Source organism: Macadamia integrifolia, chromosome 12 (assembly GCF_013358625.1).
Source record: "Macadamia integrifolia cultivar HAES 741 chromosome 12, SCU_Mint_v3, whole genome shotgun sequence".
NCBI lineage: Eukaryota > Viridiplantae > Streptophyta > Magnoliopsida > Proteales > Proteaceae > Macadamia > Macadamia integrifolia.
In genome coordinates this window covers 30,453,774-30,479,907 of record NC_056568.1, presented here as the reverse complement: position 1 = coordinate 30,479,907, position 26,134 = coordinate 30,453,774, and the positions used below count along the sequence as shown (strand labels likewise).

The following is a 26,134-nucleotide window of genomic DNA, read 5'->3' as shown; positions in this document are numbered from 1 at the left end:
GTGTTAGTTAATAGCCCCTTGCTCACTTGGTTTTCGATATCTCTTCTGAACAGGCAAGTCCTGGGTTTGGTACCCATAGAGCTGCGGCCCAGCAAGTGGATGATGCAAGGAGTCAATTATTTTTTTTCTCTCTCTCTCTCATGGCTGAGATCATCTCTTGAAGTGTCTGTATATTCAATCTAACGCCAGAAAAAAAAAAACATGTGGGAGAAACAAATCTAACAGTTAGAATGACTTTTACCCACTTAACCAATTCACTTCTTATTTTGATTCATAACCGACGCTCTAACTCGGTCAAATTCATTCAAAAAAAAAAAAGGAACTTTAGGTCGTCACTGCAAATCCTTTTTTTCTCTCCTACTCCCATCTCCCTATGTCTTGACTTATGAGTATATGACATACAACTTGAATCACAATCTTGACAAGAATCCAATTCAAGCTAGCTTAGTTCAAGATTGGGATCCAAGTTGAGATTGTAAAGTGGGTTAGAATATATGTTGAATTGGGATTAAAGGTCGTTGGCTCAATCCCAAATCTCAAATAGAAAGTTGGTATCTATGCATTCTTATTAACTATATGAAAGGGTAGTTTGATAATCTATCATTCAAAATTAATATAAAAAAAAATGTAGGAGAGATGTTCCAAATTCAAACTTCCAATCTGTTTGCTCTCTCTGTCTTCACATGGCCGTTGGCAATGGGTATATTTATAGTGAGAGGTGGTTATCAAGACGAGATTAACATACATTCACATTCATTTTTCCTTTATTCTCTGTGCTTGACAAAAGCTATTGCAATGATGATCTTCTGTCTCAATGGTAGGTAGTTGGACTCTTATGCAAGTTAAGGAAGATCGCTAGTTCAACCCTCCTATACCCTCTCCACCTTCTTTCTTCAAATATAGTAGTAGATTATGTTAGTAGTGAGTAATAAGTGTGACTCAGTGATCTTTTGCTAATCGCTCTTGGGTTTTTTGTCTTATGTCAATGTGGGTCTTGCACACGTACACACATGTATCCAAAAAAAAAAAAAAAAAGACTACTGCACATTGTGAGAGCTCTCTCTCGGTGGGCAAATTTTTAGTGAGAGGTAACTATCAAAATGAGATTAACATACATTATCATTCTCCCTTTATTCTTTAAACTTTACGGAAGCAGTTGCCTACTGTGAACTCTCTTGCTTTCTCTCTTGTTTCTCTCAAGACAAATCCTCCCTCCCAAAAATTAGATTACTCTTTTCTTATAATTCAATTTATGTTGGGGTATATTAATAGGACAAATGTTCTTTACGTAATTGGACTCTTGGATCATCATTATAATCTCATCCCTTCTTAACAAAGTTGAAACTATCCTTTAGTTTGGTAATTTGACATTACCACTATGGTGAAAGAAAACTTGAGATGTTAATAAGAAAACTCCTCATTTCCCCCACCAACTTGAAAGTTGAAACTACCCTCCTCTTAAGGGATGTTGATTCTTTACATAATAGCATAGGAAAATTACCCCAACCCTTAAAAGGGATGTCGATTCTTTACATAAATCAAAGGCGTCAGTCAGGCTTAGCCCAACTTTAGACCTGGAAATCCTCACTCTTATTCCTTAAATATTCGGATGGTCTTTGGGGCAAAACTAAAAAAATAAAAAATAATATAATAATAAATTAACCCCCACCATCCAAGATTGAAAATCCTAGATTGTGTGGGAAAGATCCCCTTTGCAAAATATACGTACTCGATGGTTCAGCTGCTTGCCAGATCTAGTGTCAAACAATTGGCAACATAGGCCCCTGACCATTTAGCCTTACTCCAATAAGCTTAATTCTTTACCAAAAAAAAAAAAAAAAAAAAAAAAAAAAAAAGCTTAATTCCACTCAACTAAGTCAATGCAGCCATGTATACAGCTAGGGCCATGCATATGAAGTCTGAAATTATTATTTATTTATTTTTTTGTTTCATATTTTTCTAACTTTCTTCTCCATTCTTCTTCATTTCAGATTGACAGATGAAAGAGGAAATGAGGAGGTTAGGTCAGTCTGATCTGGATAGGGATGTCAACGAGATGGTTTTGAGGGTTTTAAAACTTAGAAGGTTAAAGTGGGTTTGAATAACCCTAAAGATTCACAATCATTGGATTAAAAATGTATTAGTGTTGCGCTCATAAAGAGAATTAAACGATATAAAATTAGAAAGGAACAAGATCCCAATTGTAGACAGAATGAATGGATGATCACTAAATATATGTGGCATCTCTAGTTCATCCAGTCAATCAGAGTGGCAACTCCAACTCATCAAATTCTCTTAAAACCTCTTTTTAAGAAAATAAATTAGGGAAGCACTAATGTCTATAAAATATATTTCAAATTCAAATTACAGTTTCATTAGGTAGTTGTTAAACATAAAGCCTTCTGTGCCCATGTTTCATCCTCCTCCTCCTCAAACCCCAATTTTCTAGTGATGGTAATTGGAAATTAGCAAAATTGTGAATAATCTATAGTAATCTCTCAAGTACATGTGTTATTGTTACCATGAGTATCAAAATTAAGGCTATCTATTTATTTGACTTCAAGGTTTAACTCTTCATTATTGAATCTAACAAGGGATTTTCAAAGTTGGTATCTCATCGATTTAACTTTTTTTTCAGGGTCATAATTTTTTATCGCACTTGTAAATCAACATAAGATAAGATGAAGCAACATAAGATAAGATGCTCATTTTATGTGTTAATATAACAAAAAAGTGAAGTTAAAAAATGTGCACTAGATATTTGGATTTTAGAGGGGACAAAATGTTGGGATCCGATAATAGAACATTTTTTATGTTCGTTTTCTTGGTCTTTCAGCGACTGTGGTGTTCCAAATATAAAAAAAAGGGGGAGGGGGAGAGATCAGGATGCCTCCAGCCCAAGAGGCAACGAATCAACCCATACGCATTCCCAATATTTTCCCAAAATAGAAAGAAAAGGGAGGACGTTCATTCTGCGGTCAACTATTTTGTTTTTGGGAAAAGGTGTCAATGAAGCGCCGGGTACCCTACGCCCCTCCAATCCTCTAAGGGCACCCTCCCGTTTTTTAAGTTTATTTTGGGGTCTTCGCTGATCGAGGGCGAGGACTCGAGATTAAACGGAGACGGGAGGTTCAGAGTACGTCAACGTGTAACATTTGGGACCAATAGGCAAGGCCAAGTTTCAGCCTTGAGTTTACTTTCAGGTTTCTCTCTATCTCTATCTCTATCTGCATCGATCGAGTACTCTTTACTCTACAGTTGGAAAAAATGAAGGAAGAAATGAGACGCCGCCACACGCCTCATATCTGGGATTTTATTTGGAGTTGTTCAATTCCTTCCCTCGTCCTCGAGGGCTCGACGCCTACCCTTCCGGCCTTTTACCCACCCTGATCCTGAATACTGATCCTCTCAATTCAGGACCTGCAACTCACTGAGTGCTATTATTCTACTACTCTTAAGTACCTATGGTACTATACACCATACATCTCTGAAAATGTCAGTTGTTGAGGCTAACAGGCGGTCTCCTTCTAGCTACGATCAGAAGAGCTCTTCTTCTTCCTGGAAGAACAGCAACTCCTTCCCTCCTTCCCACCAAGACAAGCACAAATTAGGTTCCTCTTCTTTCTCTCACTACTCGCACCTCTTCTTAGCAACTCAGGGCTAGGGTTTCCGTTTTGCCTGCCTTTACATACATATATATATTTATATTCAAGAATTTCTGTCTTTTGGCGATCTTTGATTTCCTGTGCTACTATTTCAGAGGAAAGTGATGAAGATCTGTTTACGGTTCCCGACGTTGAAGAAGTTCGGCCCAGTGACTCCACCAGAACCACAGCTGACGTCCAACACGGTAATAGCACTACCCCTCTTCCCTCCAAGCGTCGCAGGGGTAGGAATCCTGCTGATCGGGAGCACCGACGCCTAAAGAGGTAATACTGCTTTTCTGTTACATCCTTATATTCAAATGTCTTCTTTACCTCCCTCCTTCCCTCTCGCCCGCGCGATGTGTCCCCACTTTTTTTCCAATTCCTCAGGTGCAATCAAGAAGGAATTCAGTTCCCCCCCCTCCCCCCTCCCCCCTCCCCTCCCGATTGGACTGGGTTGGGTGTGAAGAGATACTGGGTGCTTCGTTTCTTGTCGTGCTGTGAAATGCTTGGCTCAAGTGTGAATTCACCCAATGGATACTTCACATGCAGAAGCATTCTTTCGTCTGCATGTATGCCTAGTTATTTTTTTCTTCTTTTTTCTCTCCATATGCTGACTGCATTGTCAACTGTGGCACGGCGGGACTTCCATTGTGTTTGCAATTTCTAATCGAAGCTTTTAGACCAAAATGCTTTTGACGCCTAATTGAACTGGAAATCTTTTCCGTTTCCCGGTGTAGGACTATTCCTTTGATGGTCAGCTTGCTTCAAATTACTTTATTTCATTGCTTCACCTTCACAACCGTTTTCAGAAGCCTCTGTTGGTTCTGCTGAATTTCATCTAATTGTTTACTGATCTATGGATCTTTCCATTGGAAATTTTCTTTTGTTTTTTTGTTTTCCCTGGACAATTATGAGATACTTTCCAATGATTTAACTTTAAAATTCTCCATGTTTGAATGCATTATCTACTATCTCATTATTTGATAGGAGTGGCATTGCCCCAGGCTTAGTGGCACCATGTGCCTTATCTGCCACATGACAGCTTAGATATCACGTAAACATATACAGCTAGGCCCATCCCTCCCATGGTATTACGTTTTGCAGGCTGTTGAAACGAAACAGCCTATGATACACAAAGAGGTCAAGATTTTGGCATTTCACTGATATTTTGTCCACGTGTAAGGCTACACTTGAGGGGGAGTTTGGAGATTATTATCTGCTCAGCTCAAGTCATCAGTTGATGATTATTATCATTTATTTGTTCGTGTCCTCAACAACATTGTTATCTATAAAGATGATATTCAACAACAATGCAATTTATCTGGTCTACAACAATCTTATGTTGAGTGCTTCACAACAACCTTATGCTGTCTGGTTTACAGCAACTTGTTGCTGAGTTATTTGGTCTCCTGCAACCCAATCTCGTTATTTGGTTTTTAGTAACCAGCAAGTTGTCTTGCATTTTTTTTATCGGTCCGTAATAACTTATATTGCACTTTTACCGGTGGTTCGTAACGACCTATATTGCAATTTTATCTGTGACCTCTATTTGGGGCTCATAAGTGCATCAATATTTGCACTTTTTTTTTTTGTCTTCTTTGTGAAACTTACTGCTTGCCTTCTATGAGAATGGCCTGATGTAGCTTTTGGATATTGCCCATTTATTTGTCTTCATTGGAAAGATAACTTCCTACTACTTGCATCCTTTGGACAGATTACTACCTACTACCTGCATTCTTTGAGAAGGACTTGTGATGTTGCTGTTGCTGATACAATCTATTGGTGTTCTTTATTGCATATTTTGTTAGTTGCGGAAGGTTATGTTGGGTTTATTCGACACAGATATTTTTATCTATTGATGCTGTTGATGATTAGTATGCTTGAGTTTATATTGCTACCTGAATGACATTCTCTTTATGCACACTGGCGTCTACAATTTCTTATTCAAGAGTGGTGCCGCATTTAATATTTGTTTTTGTTGTTCCAAATCGGAGCCTTTTGCTATATCCTAGCTTGAGGGGGGTGTTAGAGATTTTATTGTCGGGTAAAATAGTTTATGTACTGTGGGGTACAACTTTGTATGTGTAGTTGAATGGGTAACTGACCATGATAGGGAGAGTGTCCCCATCATGGTATATCTTTTCCTCTTTTAGGTTATTAGTTGTTTTCGTATATCTTAGTCAATTATGGAGTTATCAAATTGAGTTTTATTCTGTTTCTAATTTCATTAGTTAGAACTTAGGAAGTAATTAGAAGTTTCTATTTCAGTTTTAGATTTTATTTGGGCAAGTTTTGATTTCAGTTTATTATATAAAGGCATGTAACCCAAGTAATTAGACAGATTTTGAATGATGAATTGAATTGAAGGTTTTGGTGCCAGGTATGGTGCAAGACGTGTGACCCCTCCCCCCTCTTTGTGCTATTCTTCTCTTCTCCCTTGCAACTCTGAGTTCACTCAGGGATTTATTCCCTTTCTCTACAGGCCCTCCATCAAATAGACACATTGAATATATCGTGGTTCAGCCTCTTCTTCCTCCTTCGTCTTCTTCTCTTATCTCCTCTCTCTTCTACTTGCAGCTACTGATTCCAGGTTCAAGGTTTGTCACAACGGACTTAGAGCGTTTCTTCCGCCATATTATAACATGACTAACTTTTGTGATACAATCAGAGGATAACTTGATTTGGCAACAACAACAACATTCTAGTGGTTTTGATCCGGACTGGAACTCATTTTGGTACTAGGAGTCTGGGATTCTAGGATGGGTATAGGGATGACTTGTTACATGTATTGTTGACTCCTCTGTATTTGGTTCTTTGTAATAAACAATGTATGATCTATGATTTTTGATATGGTTATAATTTAATATCTATTCATTCCTAATGCATTATAAAGTTGTTTTACTTGAATTGTGTATTAGTACTAAACACTGTGTTGAATCAGCCATATTAGAGAATGCATACAATGTACATTACCAACTAGGGTCCAGAGTCAAACTTCCATTTTGGGCATGATTTCTTAAAGTCTAAGGGTTCCACTGAGTCTAGAGGGCTTTAAATAGGGTGTTCTGGAGCTTTCAGGACCTAATTTAGCCATTTTCCCCTCAAAATTTACCATCGAAATTTGCAGAAAGAAATTGGTCGAAACTTGGAACTTTGCTCCCTCCCTTGCTTATGTCTCAAAAAACTTCAGCCTAGGAAGACCTTGCCACCTAGCAAAAGTGCTGCCCTCTTTGTTCACCATTTTGGCCCTAGAAGTTGGCATTTGGGCTGCTTAAAATACAAGGGAAGATTTGAATGCATGGGGGTCATAATATTGAGTTGGGCCCCTCAATTTCACAAATGGTTGATATAGATGGTCCTCTTTCTACTATAGTTGCAGTGCTGCCAAGGTGTTGGAGGGCTGCCTAAGCGCTTAGGCGACAAGGCGCCGCCTTAAGGCGAACAAGTATTATTTTTTATTTTCACTCTTTATTAACATTATTTAGTATGGTAGATATACCTTGTATCATAAAAAATCAACATTAAGCCACATCAAGTCTTAAAAAATTAACATGAAGCCACATCAAATCATCAAAGTTCAACATTAAGTCACATTAAGCCATAAAAAATCAACATTTAGAGAAATATTCTTGTTCTATAATAAGTTTTACTGGTCAAATTATTTTATTTTTATGTGAGATTTTTTGTATTAGTTATAACACAAAACCAACTTTCCAACAAGTCTAAAATTACTTAAATTTGAGTTATAATGATAAAATTATATATCAATCAAACTTATTTAAAAGTGCGCGCATGCTATTATAATCGCTTGAATGAAAATAATTTTAAAGATATCAAAATAAAAGATAATTTTACCGGACTTTTGGTTTTAGAAATGTTTTACCATGATAAGATTTATAAAATTTTTAGAATTGAGAAAAGCCCCAACATTTGAAAGTTGAAAATCGCCCCTACAACCAAAATCCAACTTTTATGCTTAAACTGGGGGTTGGCTTTTTATCATCTTTTGGCATTTGATTTTTATACTGTTTTTATTGGATTCAAATAAGGGGTATTTGCATATTTATGAATAATATCTTAAGTAAATTAATGAAATCATTGATTTAAATGATATTTGGCATAATTAAGTCCAAACATATAAAATGATATGCAGTGTAATAAGACGACAGTTGCCTAGGACCCAGACAAACTGTCTTGATTGGCTTTATCATCCTCTCACATCACTCAAATGCAGATGCCTGTCCTGCTTAACCTTTCAAGATGGCTGTTCAAGAACCTTTTACCTTTTCAGAATACATATTTCATGTATGAATGAGCTAATAGTAATTTCTGGTAAGAGGAGGTGTTCACAGGGATTGGAACCACCTTACCAGTGGATATGGCTAGGGAGGATAAAACTGGACGGAACAAAAAAGAACCCCCTCTGATAGCATGTGAATTTCCATCTCAAAAGACCGATCTGCTAAGAGGAGGTGGTCATAGGCATATGGGGAAAGGGAATTTCCCACTCAGAATCGATGTGGGACTAAACCCTTTAACAAGCTTCTACCCAGGTATATTCAACCATGGAACCAAATATGCCAAATCTGACTCCTAAACCATTTTTCTAATGCTCCAAGCTTCATACTGTCATGTGGGAAACTTACAAGATGTATGAATGGTGAAGTAGATAACATGCCTACAAAATTTGAACGTCAACTATGGTTTTAGAGGGCAGATATTAGGGCCACAGTAGATGCCCTAATGGGCTGGAAAAAGGTAACATAAGCTATATATAGAAGTATAAACTGTACACACACAAATAGTTTGTCTACATATTTTTCAATTTTAAGAGACCAAACCAAATTGTGTTTCATATAAATTTATCACCCTGAACTTTTTACCTATGGTAGAGACATGTCCAGAATCTAGATAAGACTAAACAGATCCCTAAGAGACTCATTGTCGAATAATGTGGGAGACCAGGTGATGCAGATTTCCGGATGGAATATGAGGTCTGGCAGCTGTATGAAATCAGCCCTTCCTTGGTCCTGCGTTCTTAATGATTGAACCACTTTTGGTTTGGTTGAACTAGTGGTTTAGAGATAGTTTAGTTCTGGTGAGGCCCAATTTTTTACTTCCCAATGGGTTATAGGAACCATGGGCTTGGTATTTTTTGAGTTTTTTCATTGTAATGGGTAAATTCTATAAACCCAAATATTAGGGATTTAATGTCTATATAGAATAAGTGTTAGTTTATATTTTAGTTATTAGTCTAGAAGTCTCCTATTTTGTTTTCTCTAGAACTCTCCTATTTTGTTTTCTCTAGAACTCTCTTGCTTGTGTAGGAAGAGTTACTATTTTCTTATAATGTTGCAAGGTCATAAATAAAGAAGTAAGGGATCATACAACCCCATGATTTGAATAACTTGTTAGCTCTCTATGCTTGTTGAGTTTTGAGAGAGATAGAACATGGTTCTGAGGAATTCAGAGCTGTTCTACTGTGGGATGCAGTAGGACAACCTTGGTGGGATCCCAAGGCTGAGTTTGTGGGATTTCTTCTCCATAGTTAGGTGAGAGGCCTGCATTATCCTTCTAAATTCTATCTTCTTCTTCATTCAGTTTAAGGTCAGAATTTGTTTGATTTCCATTCCCACAAATGTTAGTTCCTTTTTTTTTTTTGTTTCGTTTTGTTTTGTTTTATTTTGTCTTACTGTTAACTTACTTCTCTCAGTTTTTCAAAACAGGAACTAGTATTGCTACTACCATCTTCCTCTCCCATTGATTTTACAATCTGTTTGCAGGGTACTGCCTATACCTGAGTCCTGTGGCAACATAACTTGTTTGGATTTCTAATTTTCTGCTAGTTTCTATTTCCTTCGCACTTGTTAATTTGTTTCTTTTGGTTTCTAAATCTAAACCCATGTTTCTATTTCGGTTTCACTTGCTATTCCATGGTTTAATTGCTATTTTCTGAACTTTCTCCATTTGTTTCTAATTCTCGTTCCAGTTTCTATTTAAGTTTCCTCCTACTTTTTAACTCTGGAAGTTCCAAATCCGGTATTTAGGAGTTACTATTTGGGAAGTTTCTATTTTGATAGCTATCAATTCTGGTTCTTACTTTGGGTTTCCTAGCCTTTGTGATTATAGATTTACATTAGGTTCTTTAATCCCTGGTCCTCAGGTGATTAGGCACCCATCAATTGGTATCAGAGCACGGTTTAGAGCAATACAAGGGCTCTAGATCAAACCCCTGCTCCTTTCACTCGATATTTGAGATGATGCAACAATTGTCTGACAGATGACTGCTATGGGGCATCGGACTTGTTTCCCACTCCTATGCATGGCAGTTTTGAACATCAAGGAGTTGAAGTAGGGCATCCTGCTTATTCCATAATTGACACCACTCAAAGGTGTACGGGAACGGGGCTTCAGAGGATCATACCACCACAATCCTTTGACGATCACATGCATTCTAACTTCGATGGTGGCACACCTCAATGGTGCTTCAATGATACTCAAAAGGTGAAGTTGGAGCCGAAGGAGTATAGTAGGATTTCAATCCCTAGGTGCTCTACAAGTGGTTATTGTGCTTAGACGATTACTTTGACTGTTACTACCTACCTGTGGTCATGAAACTAAAGTTGGCATGAACAAAATTAGGTTGTGGCCGCACATGAATACAACAACAAACAACAATAATCATAACCTTATCCCAACTAAATAGGGTCTGCTTCATGAATCTTTTTTTTGGTAAAGTTTCATGGATCCGATATGGAAAAAGAATAAAAGAATAAAATGACGCAACACTAGAGAGTTAAAATGAAGAGAGAAAGGAGGTAAGAGAAGAAAATAAAGTTACATCCCCTACAAAGGGTTGGCTGCACAAGTTCTTGTCCTCTACAAAACTCTATCAATTGTCATACTCGAATTGAGCTCTATCATATGCATATCTTTTCTTAGCACTTCTTCAATAGTCATTTTAGGCCTGCCCCTACCTCTTCTAGCTCCCTCCAACTGAATCAAGTCACTCTTTGATGTAGATCAAGCTGTCAAAGGGAGAGCTCAATGCTGGCCCAATTCTGGATCAGATCTGGTTCAGTTTCCACCATCAAACCAGCTGTATTTTTCTTTATTCAGGTCAACCAACCGGCCGTTATTGTTCACACAGGTACTGTTCACTTGAACAGTACCTTGGAGTCCAGTATTGACAGCTGGCTTGGATAAGATGCTGCCAGCACTTGTTAAGATATTGGATATTAGTTTCTATTTTTATTTCTTTATTTTGTCTTAACAAGCAAGCTTGTAACTTGGGAAGATTTGTTTCCTTTTTTGGTTTTTCTTGGTTAGCAAGTTATTATTATTTGTTAGGAGATATTAGATTAATAGGAGTTTCTATTTTTATATTTACTTGGTAAACAAGTAGTTCATTGTTAGGAAAGTCTATGTTAGTTTCCTATTTTAATTACTTTCTAATTGTAAGATGAACTCACTTCTTGAAGCTTGAAGTTTATGAAGTTTATGAATATGAAGTTAATGAAGATTGAAGTTTATGAATTTGAGTATTTACTCATGGCTGAGATAGCTATTACCTTGAGGGATAAGATACCCAAAACCTGAGGGGTGAGATGTTCATTCCCTAATTCTTCTTCCACCCTTTTCAACCCTCCGTCAACTTCTTTCTTTTCTTTCGTTTCCTTTTATTTGTTTGCTATGAGAGAGTGTTTAGGTGATCATTATAAGCTTGTTGAAGTTCAGAAGTTCCATTAAAGACCAGTTGAAGGCCTGTAGCTGATGTATTGCAGAACCTCCATAAAGTTTCCTAATTCATGTCAACAACATAACTCTCAATTCAACCATTGGAATTGACTTATCTTGTGAGGGCTTGTTGATCCATCTAGGACCTTCATCTTCTCCAAGTTTCAGCTCCATCTAAGCTACAATTTGTGAGATCTCATATTTCTCCCTATTTAGCCAGATTTTTCAGATCTTGCTTGGGATTAGGATCACTTGTGATTGATTCTAGTCTTACATTACTCTTGTTTACTGGGGCATCCATAGGTCTTTGTTGCACATGGCCATACCATCTCAATGTGGCTGCACATGAATAGTGGAGAACATATGAATGGAAGTTAGAGCAACGTGGCACACCACTGACTACTTGGCTTGAGATGATAGAAGAGCTAAGAGTAAGTATCTCCCTCAAATGTTTAGAGCTTGATTGTAAGACCAACTAAACTCTCTCCGTCAAGGGTACATGGAAATATTTGATTCTCTTCCTTGTCACATGGGTATCAAAGAAGAGGAACACACAACTGATGTAGTTGGACGAAGGAATATTTGTTTATTTTTTTTTTTAAATTAGCTTGGGAGTCAAGTTTATTCGAGTTAGTTTCTAATATAGACTTTCGTTTTGAATTAATATCCATTAATTGATGTTATTTTCCTTTAAGTAGTCATGTAAGACAATGGAGATTTCAGTTTTGAGATTTGAATTTGAATGATAGTTTGGTGAAACCATGGCTGCTGAGAGACATGCGTAGCTCTCTCTCCTTTGTCTGCTCTTCCCTCTCTTTTCCTTCTCTTCCTTCTTTACTGTTTCTCCTGTACTTCCCTTGCTGGAATCCCATAGTTTAATTCCCTGCAACCATGCTGGGCAGTACCATTTGGTTGAAGAAGATCGACTGAGGAGACCTTTATCCAAGGCTGCTGAAACAGAAATTGTGGGTAAGGTTGCTACTTCATATGCGATACAAACCCGAAAGCGTCCCTTCTAAGACTTTGTTCTGTTGTGAGAAATCAAAGTCAGATTCAGATCTCGTTCTTGCTTGCCACCTGGAGAAGTTCAGAACCTGATTTCCTCAGTGAAGCTTACTGATTGACGTCAACAGGACTTGGAATTGATAGGGCTGAAGATTTTGACACTGTTCACAAATTTTCTTGATGCTTCGAGCCTTGGTTGGGTGGCTAGCTCAATTATAGGGATCCTGAATTTTCTGCCTCTGGTTTGCGCTGGAGGTTGAAGACGAATCCTTCTTCCTTTGGGTAATTATGGGCTATCTTAACCCCCTCCCTATTTTACCCTTCTCTTATTCTGATATTCTTCTCCTATCCATGATTTACTTCCCATTCCCAAGTTACCCCTTTCCTTCATACGTTACTTGTCCCTTACTATTCTAGTCTCTTGCGTGGTTCGAAATCTTTAAATTTCAGAATTTCGTTTTTTTTTTTTTTTTTTTTCTGGCCTAAACGAAATTACATACGAAATAACATTTGTACAAAATTTCGGTCGAAATTTCGGTATCGTTTCGGTATCTTGGTCATCTCGATACATTCCATGTGTTATAAATACCATATCTCGGTCAAAATTTCAACCAAAATTTCGGTATTTCGATCGAAATTTCGACTTTGTCTCGCCTATCTCGGTGGTTTCGGTTCCATTTGTATATTTTGAAGGAAAAACACTCCAAGTCTCCAACAAGCCTCTAATTAGCCACATCATCACACCTTTTGACTTCCATTAGATTCCTAAAAGATTTATACATTCAAAGGTCAGGAAAGGTAAAGTTCTTTCTCCAAAACCAAGTATAATTTTCAAAACAGTTCGATGATTGCTGCCAAACAAAGGTGTAACTCTAAAACAATGTTATGTCCTAATATTTTTGCAGTTTTATGTTCTAAGTATGTTTATTAACCTTAAAATAAGTTACCCACCAAGTTTCAGGTCAAAATATAGCCGTTTGACCACTGAAACAAACAAAAAAAATACACCATTTCGGCCAAAATTTCGCCGAAACGAAACGAAGCTTCAGCTTCTGAACCCACCGAAACACCGAAATGAAACGAGATTTCGAACCTTGGTCTCTTGTGGGTTTTCTTTAACTACAATACTGCCACTCTACTTTAAACTACAAGGTATTTACTGTTTTACCATTAGTGCTTGTGGTTTGAATTGTCTAACACCTAGAAGGTCCCTAAGCGATCCGATTCTGGTTTTTGAACCCGAATCCGCATCAAGAACTAATCTCCTGATACAGGTTAGGGCCGAGACCTGAGATTAATACAACGGTTGGTGAATTGATATATATTCAGGATTGTTTCCAGAAGGCCCTATGTACTGAAGAGTTATTGAAATCAAGGAATGGTTTCCCAGTCAAGTACAGTTGGGCACTCAATAGTTTTAGTCTCAGATAGTCCTACAGTTTGACAGTTATGTGCTCCTACAATTACAGAGAAATGAAAAGCTCCTTTGGTTAGTGGCAATGAAATGAAGTGCTACCACTGCAACAACTATGGCCACTTCGCCAAGTTCTGCCCTCAACACCCAAAGAATGCTATTGTGTCTTTTGTTGAAGTCAATCCGAAAATGCAATTTTATGATGGAATACCTTCTGAGCATAGTTCTAAATCTTGGAATTTTCGACTGAAATTTCTCTCATTTTGGTGTTTTCGACCCAACCCAATATGAAACCAAGTATTTGGGAAATTTCTGTCCAAATCTCAGAAATTTAGGAAATTTCTAGCAATAACCTAGAAAAAGATACTTGGTTTCGACCAGGTTTTGGAAATTTCGACCTAGTGGCTGAAACCTGGTTGGAACTTTAGATTTGGAACCATGCTTTTGAGGAGGGAGGAGGAGGTTGAGGAGCAACCTGCTGATGATGAGGATGTATGGAGACTTATGGCATTACCCTAATGGTATTCTACAGCGGTACGGTTGATTTCTTCACCCTCCGTTTCAGCATCCATTGTAGTTACCAGACGCCTTAGGCACTTTATCACTATCGTTCTCAGTAATCTCCGTTAGATTATGCTTGTTGAGTTTTGTGAGAGACAGAACATGGTTCTATGGTATTCGAAACTGCTCTACTGTGGGATGTAGTTGGAATACCTTGGTGGGATGCCCAAGCAGTTGGTGAATTTAGTTATGTGAGAGGCCTAGTGATGCAGTTGCATTAGACATTAATCCCATATGGGGGCCCTTTGCACAAGCTTGGGAGGCCCATAAGGTACTAGTGGCAGTCCAATTGGCTGAAATTGACCTTTGGATAGTTATTTTATAGGTGCGAGCCTTTTATTTTTGGGTTTCATTGTAATAGACCTATTTTATAAGCCCTTAAAGTGAGGATAAAGTTGGTACGGGATTAGTAGTTAAGTGGGGATACGGTGGTGACGCCTAGGCGACAAAGGCATCACTTTGTTGGTGTCACCTTGATTTTTGACCATCCTCCCTCACCTTGGTCGCCTTCTTGCCTTTGATAACTATGGGAATACTTAATAGCTAGATAAAGTTTTTTTTTGAGTTTATATATTCTATTTAGTGTGAGTGTGATTAGTAGTCCTTTTGATGAGTCAATTTAGGAATTTTAGGAGGTATTTGAGTATTTGACAGACCTCCAAATTGATGTGATATAGAGCCCACCAAGGCAATAAATTGCAAATATACGAGACCAATGGAAATTCTGTAATTAATTTATGCAACCCGCAATTGATGCGGAACCTGGGTCAAATCATCCGGTTCCCAAACGGTGAGCCGGTTGGAGCAACTGGTTTTTGATCAGGCCTGATTCTTATTGTGATTTTGACAACTCTTTTACAAATATTTCTGACATGTTTTAAATAAAAATACTCCAATTTGGTCATGTGGCCACTCGAGACCTGTTTACCAAAAAAAATCTAATTATAGATTTTGCCATTTGGTCATAAGTTGGACTTTTTGGTCAAAGGTGTCAATTTGTCCTAATGTTGAACGTCAACTTACAACTTGTGCTAGGAATTTACAAGTTTGCAATATTACAATCAAATTTCTAAACACAAGAAATCATCTATACTTGGAGTCTCTTGGTGATGTCAATAAAGCTCTTGACCTGCTCTTGACCCCAATGTCATGTTTGAACTTTGAACTTGGTGTCGATTAAATCTTCAAAGACTTGGAAGTAGTGCTCATGATCTAGACCAATTGTAGTGACAGTTAACAAGTCAAATTAAGATGGACTTGTACAAGGCAAATGATAATACATAAAGGTATCAGTTGAAGCCACATATGGACTTATAGATGTGAGGAACAACTCGAGCCAAAGGGGTGATGTTATCATGAACACTAGGCTCATGATAACAAATATGGTTGTCACTAGCAGTCATGACTGGAAGGCCTAGATCACTGACTTGACCAACCAAGAGATCATTATACAAAAAACGTGCACACTAACAAAGAGGGTTTAGAGCATACAAGTTTAATCAAGGGGTTTTCCTTTCAAAGACAATGTTTATCTATCGCCAAAAACATGAATAAACCCACGACTCAACCACCATTCCCCACTTTCCCTTTGTGATGTCTCTCCCTCCACCATTCCTCGCTCTCACGTATGTTAGGATATATGTGTATCTCTCACTCACTCTCTCAACCTTTTCCTAATATCTTAGGATGATTAATGGAAATGCCAAAGCTTGATATTCCATATGAAAACCTCTTTGCTTTTGTTTGTTTGGTCCAGTCAAAAGCTAGAATTGCAAAATTCCAACTGCAGCTATGTTTGGGCCAAAACTCTGGGGATTAACATGTTAGGGATATGCCCACACTCCTATAGTTGGTTTTGATGATAACAAACATATGAAGGTATGTCACAATTTTCCTTTTAGTATTCTTTTGTAGAGACTTCATATCAAAGATCGAATTTGGTGAATGAAACGAAAAAATGAAGATTGAAATCATCAAATGAAGAGTATCAAGAAGTTGGCATCAATGCTTGAAGAAGATATCATAAGAATTTAAGCTTTAAGATGTCAAAACATGAAGCTTAAAGACATGGAATAGCAAACAAGAAGAAAAGAAGATGAAGTGCCAAAGAGTGGAAAGTTCAAGTGAAGAAGAAGACCACTCGGATAGGTTGGTCACTTTTAATGTAATTTGTAATTTTCACATATATATATATATATATATGCACTCATCACATGCATGTGCATTGCATCATACTAGAATGACCATAGAGCATACCTTGAACAAGTATGGAAAGTCTCTAAGTGGTGTGAAACACACATTAACCTGACTCAAGGGTATTTTAGGGAATCTTAAAATTAGTATCAGCAGATGAAACCTTCATAGAAGTTGTAGGAAATTGAGTTGTGATTCCAACGCAACTGATTTTAGGTCATTTCGAGGTCAGAACGATAAGTTATGGTCAAAACACTGACGACTGGTCAGTATGACAGCATTCTGTCAAAACAGAGTATGTCATGTTGGCGGTCGACCGGCTGGAAGCCCCGGTCAACCGGAACTGTCCGAGACCATAGGCGGTCGACCGGTAGAAAGTCCCGGTTTACCGGTGACTGCTTGGAAGTGCCCCAACGGCTATATTTTGCCTCAACGGCTCTTGGCGGTTGACCAGCTACCGATGGCGGTTGACCGGCTACCGATGGCGGTTGACCGGCTACCGATGGCGGTCGACCGGTGGTCCCAGAATACGTCCGTTAGAGCCTGATTTCCTGCCTAAAATGCTTCACTAAGTTCACCTATAAATACCTCTAATACTACTCATTAATTAACAATTAATCTCAACTTTAGAGAAACATTATTTGAGCATTAGAAGTGAGAATTGGTCTACACCATCTCTTGAGTTCAAGTTCTTCATTTTACATTCAAGAGGAACTCAAGACCATCTACAAGTCTTCATCTACATCTTGGCATTTACATTACAAGCATAAGAAGACTTCAAAAGGTGCATTCATTCTATCATCATTGCATATTTCATTCGCACCACACCGGATGTAATCCTCTTTTATTCCACTTCTCCATTTTCTATTTTACATAAAGTCTAGATTGTACTTAGGCTTGTGTAAGGACTCTCTCATCCTTAAGAGATTGTAAGGATCCTCTTATCCTTAAAAGAGTGTAAGGTGCCTCTTTGCCTTAGAGGAGATTGTAAGGTGCCTCTCTACCTTAAAGGAGATTGTAAAGGTGCCTCTCTGCCTGTAAAGGGGATTTGTAAGGATATTCTTATCCGTGAAAAAGATTGTAAATGTTTTCTTCCCTACCTACCGTACTGAAAGGGAGAACTAGTGGAATACCTTACAAGAGGATTCTTGTAGGGAGTGGACTAGACTCGGATTGAGTCGAACCACTATAAATCTTGTGTTTTGTGGTTGTACTTGTTTTATTTACTCCGCATTATTTTAACTTGCAGTCACACTTGTGACCTATTCATCGAAAATAGTTAAATTCCACTAGTATAACCTATTCACCCCCCCTCTAGGTTATTTCATAACATTCCAGCAGTCTTAATTGGTTTCATCATTAGTTCTGAAATAGGAAAAATGATTTTTTTTCTTTTTTTTTTTTTTTTTTTTTTTTGGGGAGGGGTTGGGGGGGGGTGGGTATAGGCCTTTTACTGGTTGGGATGTCAATATCTGAAATTTTCTTGTAGATCTGTTTTATCTCCTTGAAATCTAGAACCACCCCAGAAATTGAGTAGTTTATGTTGATCAAATGTGTACTTTTATGCCCATCAGTAGGCTTAACCTGCTTTTTGGCCCCACACACTAGTACAAGTTCTTCAACACGGGACAATTAGCTGGACCATAGTGGTCTCTAGTGGAGTCAGCAGGTTCGATCCTTGGAATCATGTCCTGCATTTGCATGGAACTTGCTTTGACAATTATATTCCGTTTTATTTGTTCTACTTTTTCTTTCCATGACATCCTTGCAAAGCTTCTAGAAAGCTTTGAATAACCTTAATTTGTCAAATTGTAATGAACTACAAGAAGTTTGAGTTTTAAAACTCCTTAACCTGACATGTATTCTGCCCGCAATCATACTAGATTTATTGCTGGCCACTTTTGTCACAGATTGTTTATTTGAATAAATATAGGTTATTAAATTGTTTGATCTTGCATTTTCTCATGATGATAGACTGTCCTTTGTGGGCCAATTACAATTTCATAGCTTGATCAGGCATCTCCCCTTTTAACTATTAAAAAAATTGTATTTTCATTGGTTTGCATATAAAGGTTGTTGAGGAACAGGGTCTCTGCCCAGCAAGCCCGAGAAAGAAAGAAAATCTATGTCAATGATTTGGAATCAAAAGCTAAAGAGTTACAGGACATGAATTCTGAAATGGAGGAGAAGATCTCCACTTTGACCAATGAAAATGCCATGCTTCGGAAGGTGATTTCTCTATGATGTCAGTTTGTTTTGCGGCTTGTTGTCTATAATCCCCTTTTGAAAATCTCTACTACATCATGGCATATTGATTTTAAACCACCCCTCACCCTTCTAAAAAGAAGCATGCTGACTGCTGAATTCGTGAACTTTTTGTCTGCCAGGTCCTCATGAACACCAGGCCAAAAGTTGATGAAAGTATTGAGCCGAAACATGATCTGGTGGGGAAGAGCTGACTAGCATTCTTCATGTTTATATTAAAGTTTATGGAGTCATATTCTGTGGCAGGCCCTTATTGTTAAAATGGTGACAGTGGACTGTCAGTCCCCATCATTCATTCATGTCATATACTTAAATACGACTTAGATAATTTGATTTGGCACCAAATAGTGAAGTTATAAATTTATGGTAATAAGACTGGGTTTTGCAGTTGCTGCTGTAGATTTACATTCGTCTGTCCAGAATCGATGGAAATAGGCAAAATACCATTACCCTAACCCAAATCGTCAATAGAGGATCGGTCCGGTCCAGATCGTCCAAGATCAGAATTGGCCAATTTTTCAAACCCTGGTTTTTCTGCTTGTTGCTTGGTTTTGGGTTACGATTTAATTGTAGATGGATCGAGCAACAAGAGTATAATAAAATTCCAAAATTGGTGTTGTTCCGGTTTAAAGCAATGTGACGTGTACTGATTTTACAGTTGTGAATAATGTTTTGAAGATTGTTTGAAAAAGAAATTCTGAGACTGATGGATGGAGAAAGGGGTAAAAGGGTCGGAGGCAGTGGGTGCTTCATGCAGTTCAAATTTAATGTGTCCGTGTTCTTATTTTTAATCTAATGTATAATTTAATAGGGGCAAAAAATCCCCCTTACCAAAAAAAAAAAAAAGGGGGGGGGGGGAAATGGTTTGCCGTCGCTTAGGGTTATAAATGGGGACGAGCTTCGTGAAGTGGATATAAGTGATTCATATTTATTTCTAATCTCTTTCATGGGGTTGAGTTTTTTGTATAGACGAGTGAAGCCTCTGCACTTGCACGAGGAGAATGGGAGTGTGCATGGGAAGCAGCGGTTGGGTTTGATTTCTGCCTTTCATTGGGGAAGGAGTGATCATTTTGTCACATGCAAATTTGGGTGTAGGTTCCACATTCGTGGGCGGTCTGTTTTTTCCTATTTAATGTTGGAATATTCTGTTGGAAAAATGCGGTCTTGTGGAATCATTTCTTGACATGTTATCTTAGAAAAAAATAGGGATGTTAATGGATAGTTGAAATCCGAATTTGAATCCATATCCATATCTATTTAGGGGTATTTCAATTAAATAATTAATTAATGATTTTGAGGGTTCTTGAAATTTCGACAGATTTTATAGAATGAGGAAAAGAGTTAAAGACAACTTATAAAAATGAATTAAGAGAAAATTATATTCATTGAGGGATGGGGAGAAGAAGGTCTATATTATATAGGGCAGAGAGTAAACAGAGGATTAAAGATCCAAATTCGACTCCTATCCATATTTGCTCAAGAAGATCTAAATCCATTCATATCCGATTTAGATTCAATCTGTATCAGATTCATTTACATCCCTAAAAAAAAAATTAGTCTTCCCACATTCTGTTTCCCCAGAAAGCATTCTCCCATTCAGCCCTTCCATTATTAGTTTAGTATACGAGCGAGGGGAGAAACCTTTTACCTTTCAAAGTATAAATAATGACAGGCAGAACTATGAAAAATGAGTAGAGTCACGATCGATGATTTAGATGAATAAGGCACTTAAACCTGCCATAGTGGCAGTAAAGATCTTGTTGGTTATATCTTAGAATGGTTTTATAATTAAGCACATGCCAAACTCAAATTCAAAAAATATACCATCCTCTCTGTATTGCCTGCATCTTCATTGTATTTATCAGCACTTCCATGTACTCCGCGAAACTGATACACCTCTAGTAAAATAAATCAAAATTTCACAAAAACGAAATAAATGTAAAGTAAATCAAAAGAATATTAAACATAACAAAAACAGAAAATGGACGGCAACATCCCCTTACACCGGACCCCACTTTCTCTATCTGTCTCGGGTCAATGAAATGACCACCGGCCCCGCTTCTTGAGTGCGAGGTCACATAGTCTGACAGAAATCCTTTTCTATTTTACCAAGAAAAAAAAAAAAAAAAGCGTTTGATTGATGGCAATAAATCTGTAACCCTAGTCCTGGTCCGGCAATAATATCTTTATGAGGAGTTAATGGAACGGATTAGTCTGTAGATTGGACTTTCGACTGTTAGATGTCATCTATTCAAAGGTGGAAGTGGAACTCACTAATTACAGGGCCTCAATGCATATATATATATATATATATATATACTCAGTCCAGATGTATGTCCGTATGGGGAGCTGTTAGGAGGACGGATTCATGCATATGTCATGGACACTGGATAGGGTTGGTGGATCGATTATAATTCATAGGTACCAATCAGCGACGTAGTCGTTAAGGCTATGTTTGGAAGCCAAGAAAAGAGAAAGAAAAGACTTATAGCTCCAAACATAGCCCTAAAGGGTTAAAAGACAAAAAGGATTTGCATGTGGAGGAAGAAGGTTTAAGAGTGACGGCAGCAGCAGGGTTTCTTGCCAGGAGAGTGCTCCCTATTGGAGTTAAAGGTCTAATATTTCTCCTCTGATTAACCTCTTAATTAACTATAACTAAATAACCCATCAGGACTAGATCACTATTATTGGCCTCAAGGATCCCCACAATGAAGCAGAGTAAATTAGGTTGCTTAACTGCATCCATAGATCGTCTGCTTGAGTTTCAAGAATGAAAAATGTAGTTGAGATATTAATAGAGGAATGTATGGATTTATTGAAGTTATTAAAATGAATGAAATGTCTCTTCTCTTCTCTTCTCTTCTCTTCTCTTCTGCTATGCCTATGTAAGGATGAAAGATGAAAGTAAAATTATGGGTTTTATCCCAAAAATAATAATAATAATAATATATAATAATATTCTATAATGGGATTTTAAATATTTAATGAAAAACTACCTACTAAGAGAGCTAGAGCTAATGTTAGACTGACACAAAATCCGTAAGAATCATTCGCATAGAAGACTTCGAGGAGATTGATTGGAATCTCGAAGAACAATAAAAATTAATTAAAGGGCTATCAAGGGGACAAATTAAGTCCCTTCCCTAATTGGGGTCAATGATGTAATCTGTGATGAAAGGCGACTATCATTTCCCACTACCGAGAGAGAGAGAGAGAGAGAGAGAGATAATTTCTTTTCACGCTTAAAGTGGGGACACAAAGCAAAGTAGCATTTCAACCAGACAAAACTGGGTAATCAATGGGTTTAAACTTAAAAGGGGCTTAAACTCATCCTTGTGATGCTGTTATTCCTTGTCTTTAAAGTCGATTGCCATTAGTACTTAAGGAGGAGGGCGACCTTTGCTTTCTTCCTAACTTTACATGAATCAAAAGCTTGATTCCCTTTTTTAACCAGTCATTATGTGCATTTAGCTTAGGTCTTATTTGCTATACCCCACTAGAGAAACTAATTCCAACAGACTAACCAGCTAAAAGCTTCCATCTCTTACCTTTGTTCATTGTTATATATGGTATCTGTGTTTCTCAGCTGGCTATTGTCTTCTTTTCCTTTTCCCTTTCACTTTACCAACCTAATTATTATATCTTATGTTTGATCATGAAAATTTCTTCTGAGACCCCACTACTTGCACAACCTGCATGTCTACTGTTCCCCACCACACCACACTCTCCCCCACCTCCCCCCTCCCCCAAAAAAAAACAGTAGAGAGGTAACTCCTGACCAATTGAATTCGGAAATCAAGAACATCAATCTTTTCTTTCTTTTCTATGACATTTTCTCTTAGGTTGCGTTTTGTTGCAAGGGAAATGGGAAGGGAAGGAAAGTGAAGGGAAATAAAGTGATTTTTTTTACCTTTTGAGTCGTTTGGTTGCAACAAAAGTGAAGTTAAATTAATTTACTATAGTTGTTTGGTTGGATGTAAAATAGATGTAAAATTTTAAAAAACTAATAATTCAACCAAACTCCTCAAAAGAGATGGGGGAAGAGTACTTTTCAATCCAGAACCCACCTAACTCCTTAAAATTTATATTGGTTATGTGAATCAGGTCATTCAAGGTCTGTGCCAAATCAAACCAAATGTCATCAGATATTATGTTCTATCACTAACCAAAATAAATAATTTCATTCTATATATCAAATGAATGCAGCATAAATAAATATTTAAAATAATATAAAATATGATCACAAAGAAAACAGTAATAGATCACAAGTGATAATGACTAAAAGACCCATTCCAAAAGTCTTTTGGTCAAAACAAACCCAACGAGTCAGTAATGCTCAATCTGACTCAAACCCAAAGTCTTTTGGTCAAAGCAAACCCAATTGAGTCGCATGAGAGAGAGAGAGAGAGAGAGAGAGAGAGATCATTGAGAGTCATGAGCGGGGTAAGAGTCGCGAGAGTGGGAGAGAGTAGGGTTTTTTTTTTTCTTCCTATTTTGGTGGGGAAATAAAAAGGAAAATTTTAATGGTTAAGTGAAATTTTTTTCACATGTAAAATATATTTCCCTTGCAATCAAACATCTAAATTTTTTTTTTCTGGAAAAAAAATTCCATTTTACATAAAATATTTGCATTCCCCTTGCAACCAAACAAAGCCTTAATTAAATTAAAACTATGGAATTTTTTTTTTATTATTATTATTATTTTTTATGGGGGTTGGAATTGGGGAGTGAAGATGAAGGATGCTACATCATGGATGCAACACTGGATCAACATATTGAACCACGGGATGAGATGATGAGATGAGATGAGATGAGATGAGATAGGATTTGGGGGGGGGGGGAGGGTTAATTAATTTCTATATTTTTTTTTTTTCTTTATTGGTTGTTCTAAACCAAGGGGGTTAGAGGGTTCGATTTTGAAGGACAAGACCAATTAGAAAATAAATGAATAAAAAAGGGGTAATTATTAGGATTATGGTTTTAAAAGACAGTTATAAGATATCCATGTGCTTATGCTCTCACTAAGTGCTAATGCGCTGCTGCTATGAGGGTATGAGGTGATGTGGGTTACATTAATTAAATCTAATCTTTCCATTCATTCTCTCAAGAGAGAGGGAGAGGAAGAGGGACCCTCTTTGGGGGACTTGGGATTTGGAACATGGTCTGTCTGCTCACAATAATAACAATCCTCCTTGGGATTATTATATATATTATAGTGACAGTACTCTTCTTTCTTTACTTTTTGGTCCCTCTTTTTTGAGAATCGATGGAAAGGTGGTGGAACATCAAGCAAGCAAGCAGCTTCATGCACTACCACATCTCTCCACTTATTCTCATCTCAAGGGTTGAATTTGAAGTTGACATTGAAAGAGTAGCTAAGGGGTTGTCCACAAAGGTATCTAATGAGGACTTACAAGTCTAATCATATTATTATTTCAAGTGATAATTACACTTTCTTGTCAATTAGTTGTGGTGTTTGGGGCCAAAGGCATCGTCGTTGTCGTCGATTGTGATGGTATAAGAGCTCATCAGAAAAAAGAGTAGATAATAGATGGTTTAAAAATCTCGAAAGGTTGATGATGAAGATGATGACTATGACCATGATCATGACCACGACCACCACCACCACCACGACGAGGAAGATGAAGAAGAGTCAAGGACCCAAGGATGGTGCCCTCCAAAGATTTCAAACAACCATTTGATTAGAAGCTATTGGGTATTTATATATCCTTATCTCCATGCCCTGGTTGAATTTCACTTGCACAGATACCCAACCCAACATTGAGAAAGTGACAATCTTGTTCCACCTTTTTATTTTTAAGCAAACTAGATAGGGTTTTTACTCTTTGACGCTCGAAGACAAAGATACGTATCCAATGTAATTTGGGGTGAAGTGGGTCATTATTATAGTGTATCTTGTCTTCCAGTTCCTTTGCAATTGGAAGACAAGACATATAATTAGACAGTTTGATTACATACTACATTCCTATATTATATTGATCACTAATTGTTATTGGTAGCATTGCAATATTTGCATGCATAACATTTTGATTATTATTATTATTATTATTAATTTTTTTTTTAAAACTCTTAAGAAATTCAAAAATAATTTTTTTATTCCATTTATGTTGTGCAATGCAGTAATGGCATATATCTTGTAATTTTACTACATTATATGTACTTGGTTAATGCCACGACTATCCACTTTTTATACATAATTTTTGATGACCCTAGTTGTAATTTACATTTTTTTTTGGAAGGCTATGAGGCGTAGATACGTATATTGAAACATTTCTCTCATTTTGGTTATTTTAATTGGATTTAATTTGTTTTTGAATGAAATATCTTGTTAATTTTTTAATTTTTTCAGGTTGAATAGAATCATTTTTACGCTAGACAAATTGTACATTTCTCTACATTTCTTCTCTAGCATTTTCCCTCCCCTCTAAATCCATATTAATGTTAATTTAATAGTTACAATTTATTATAAATTATATAATTTAATATTTTTTATATATGCTTTTATTTTTCTTTTTAGATTTTAGATTTTAATTAATTTTTAGAACTATTTGAAGTCAAATCAGATTCATGGTTTGAGGTATTAGTATTAGATCGGCGACATCAATGATCCACATCAATATTGCTCGTGATCAATACTGATATGTATTGCTGGTATTAATTGGTCTTTAAAAAAAAAAAAATACCCATTTTCATACTGATTCAATCAGTATGTATGTGAATCAGTATGTATTTGTTTCAGAAACTGAGAAATGTCCATTTCAATATCATGAATTAAGACCAGATTGAAATCGACATGACACGATTCTGGGGTTTAAAGCCTTGCTGTCAAACCTATTGGAAGATCCAACAATTTACTGTGGGGGTATTCTTGGAAGACCCGGATCTTGTCCAGCCACGCTGGGCACCCAATGCTCATTTGATGGCTGGGAACACCTAGGTATATTTTTCTTTTATAAAATATCAGCTTTAAACCCCCGATGCAAGAGTGAAAGGATATTCTCTCCAATCAATTTGAACACCCAATGGCCGCATCGGTCAATAGCCCCATGCTCAAGTGGCTTGTGACATTACGAGGATAGATCTCGAATGGGGTTCGGTATTGGGTTTCAGGGAAGAAAAAAAAAAAAAAAAGAAGAAAAAGTCTTCACCATGGTCTTGCCTCCGTTTAGCTATGACCCACTTTCGTTCCCTAAACCACCAGCAACTGAATGATGTAAGGAGTTGGATCGCCTCCTTTTAACCCCACCTCTCTTCCCCAGGATCTCTCTTGGCTACCACTGGTAGTCATGTA

The 26,134-nt window shown here is 37.2% G+C and overlaps 1 protein-coding gene across 1 annotated transcript; it reads left to right on the top strand.

The window, feature by feature from the left end:
• Positions 1-3,246: 3,246 nt before the first annotated feature.
• Positions 3,247-19,221, top strand: LOC122058194 (transcription factor HY5-like). The gene is made up of 4 exons (XM_042620748.1): positions 3,247-3,611; positions 3,761-3,929; positions 18,630-18,786; positions 18,945-19,221. Exons 1-4 carry the CDS (start codon positions 3,494-3,496, stop codon positions 19,014-19,016), a joined length of 516 nt encoding a protein of 171 aa, XP_042476682.1. The 5' UTR covers positions 3,247-3,493; the 3' UTR covers positions 19,017-19,221.
• Positions 19,222-26,134: the final 6,913 nt, after the last annotated feature.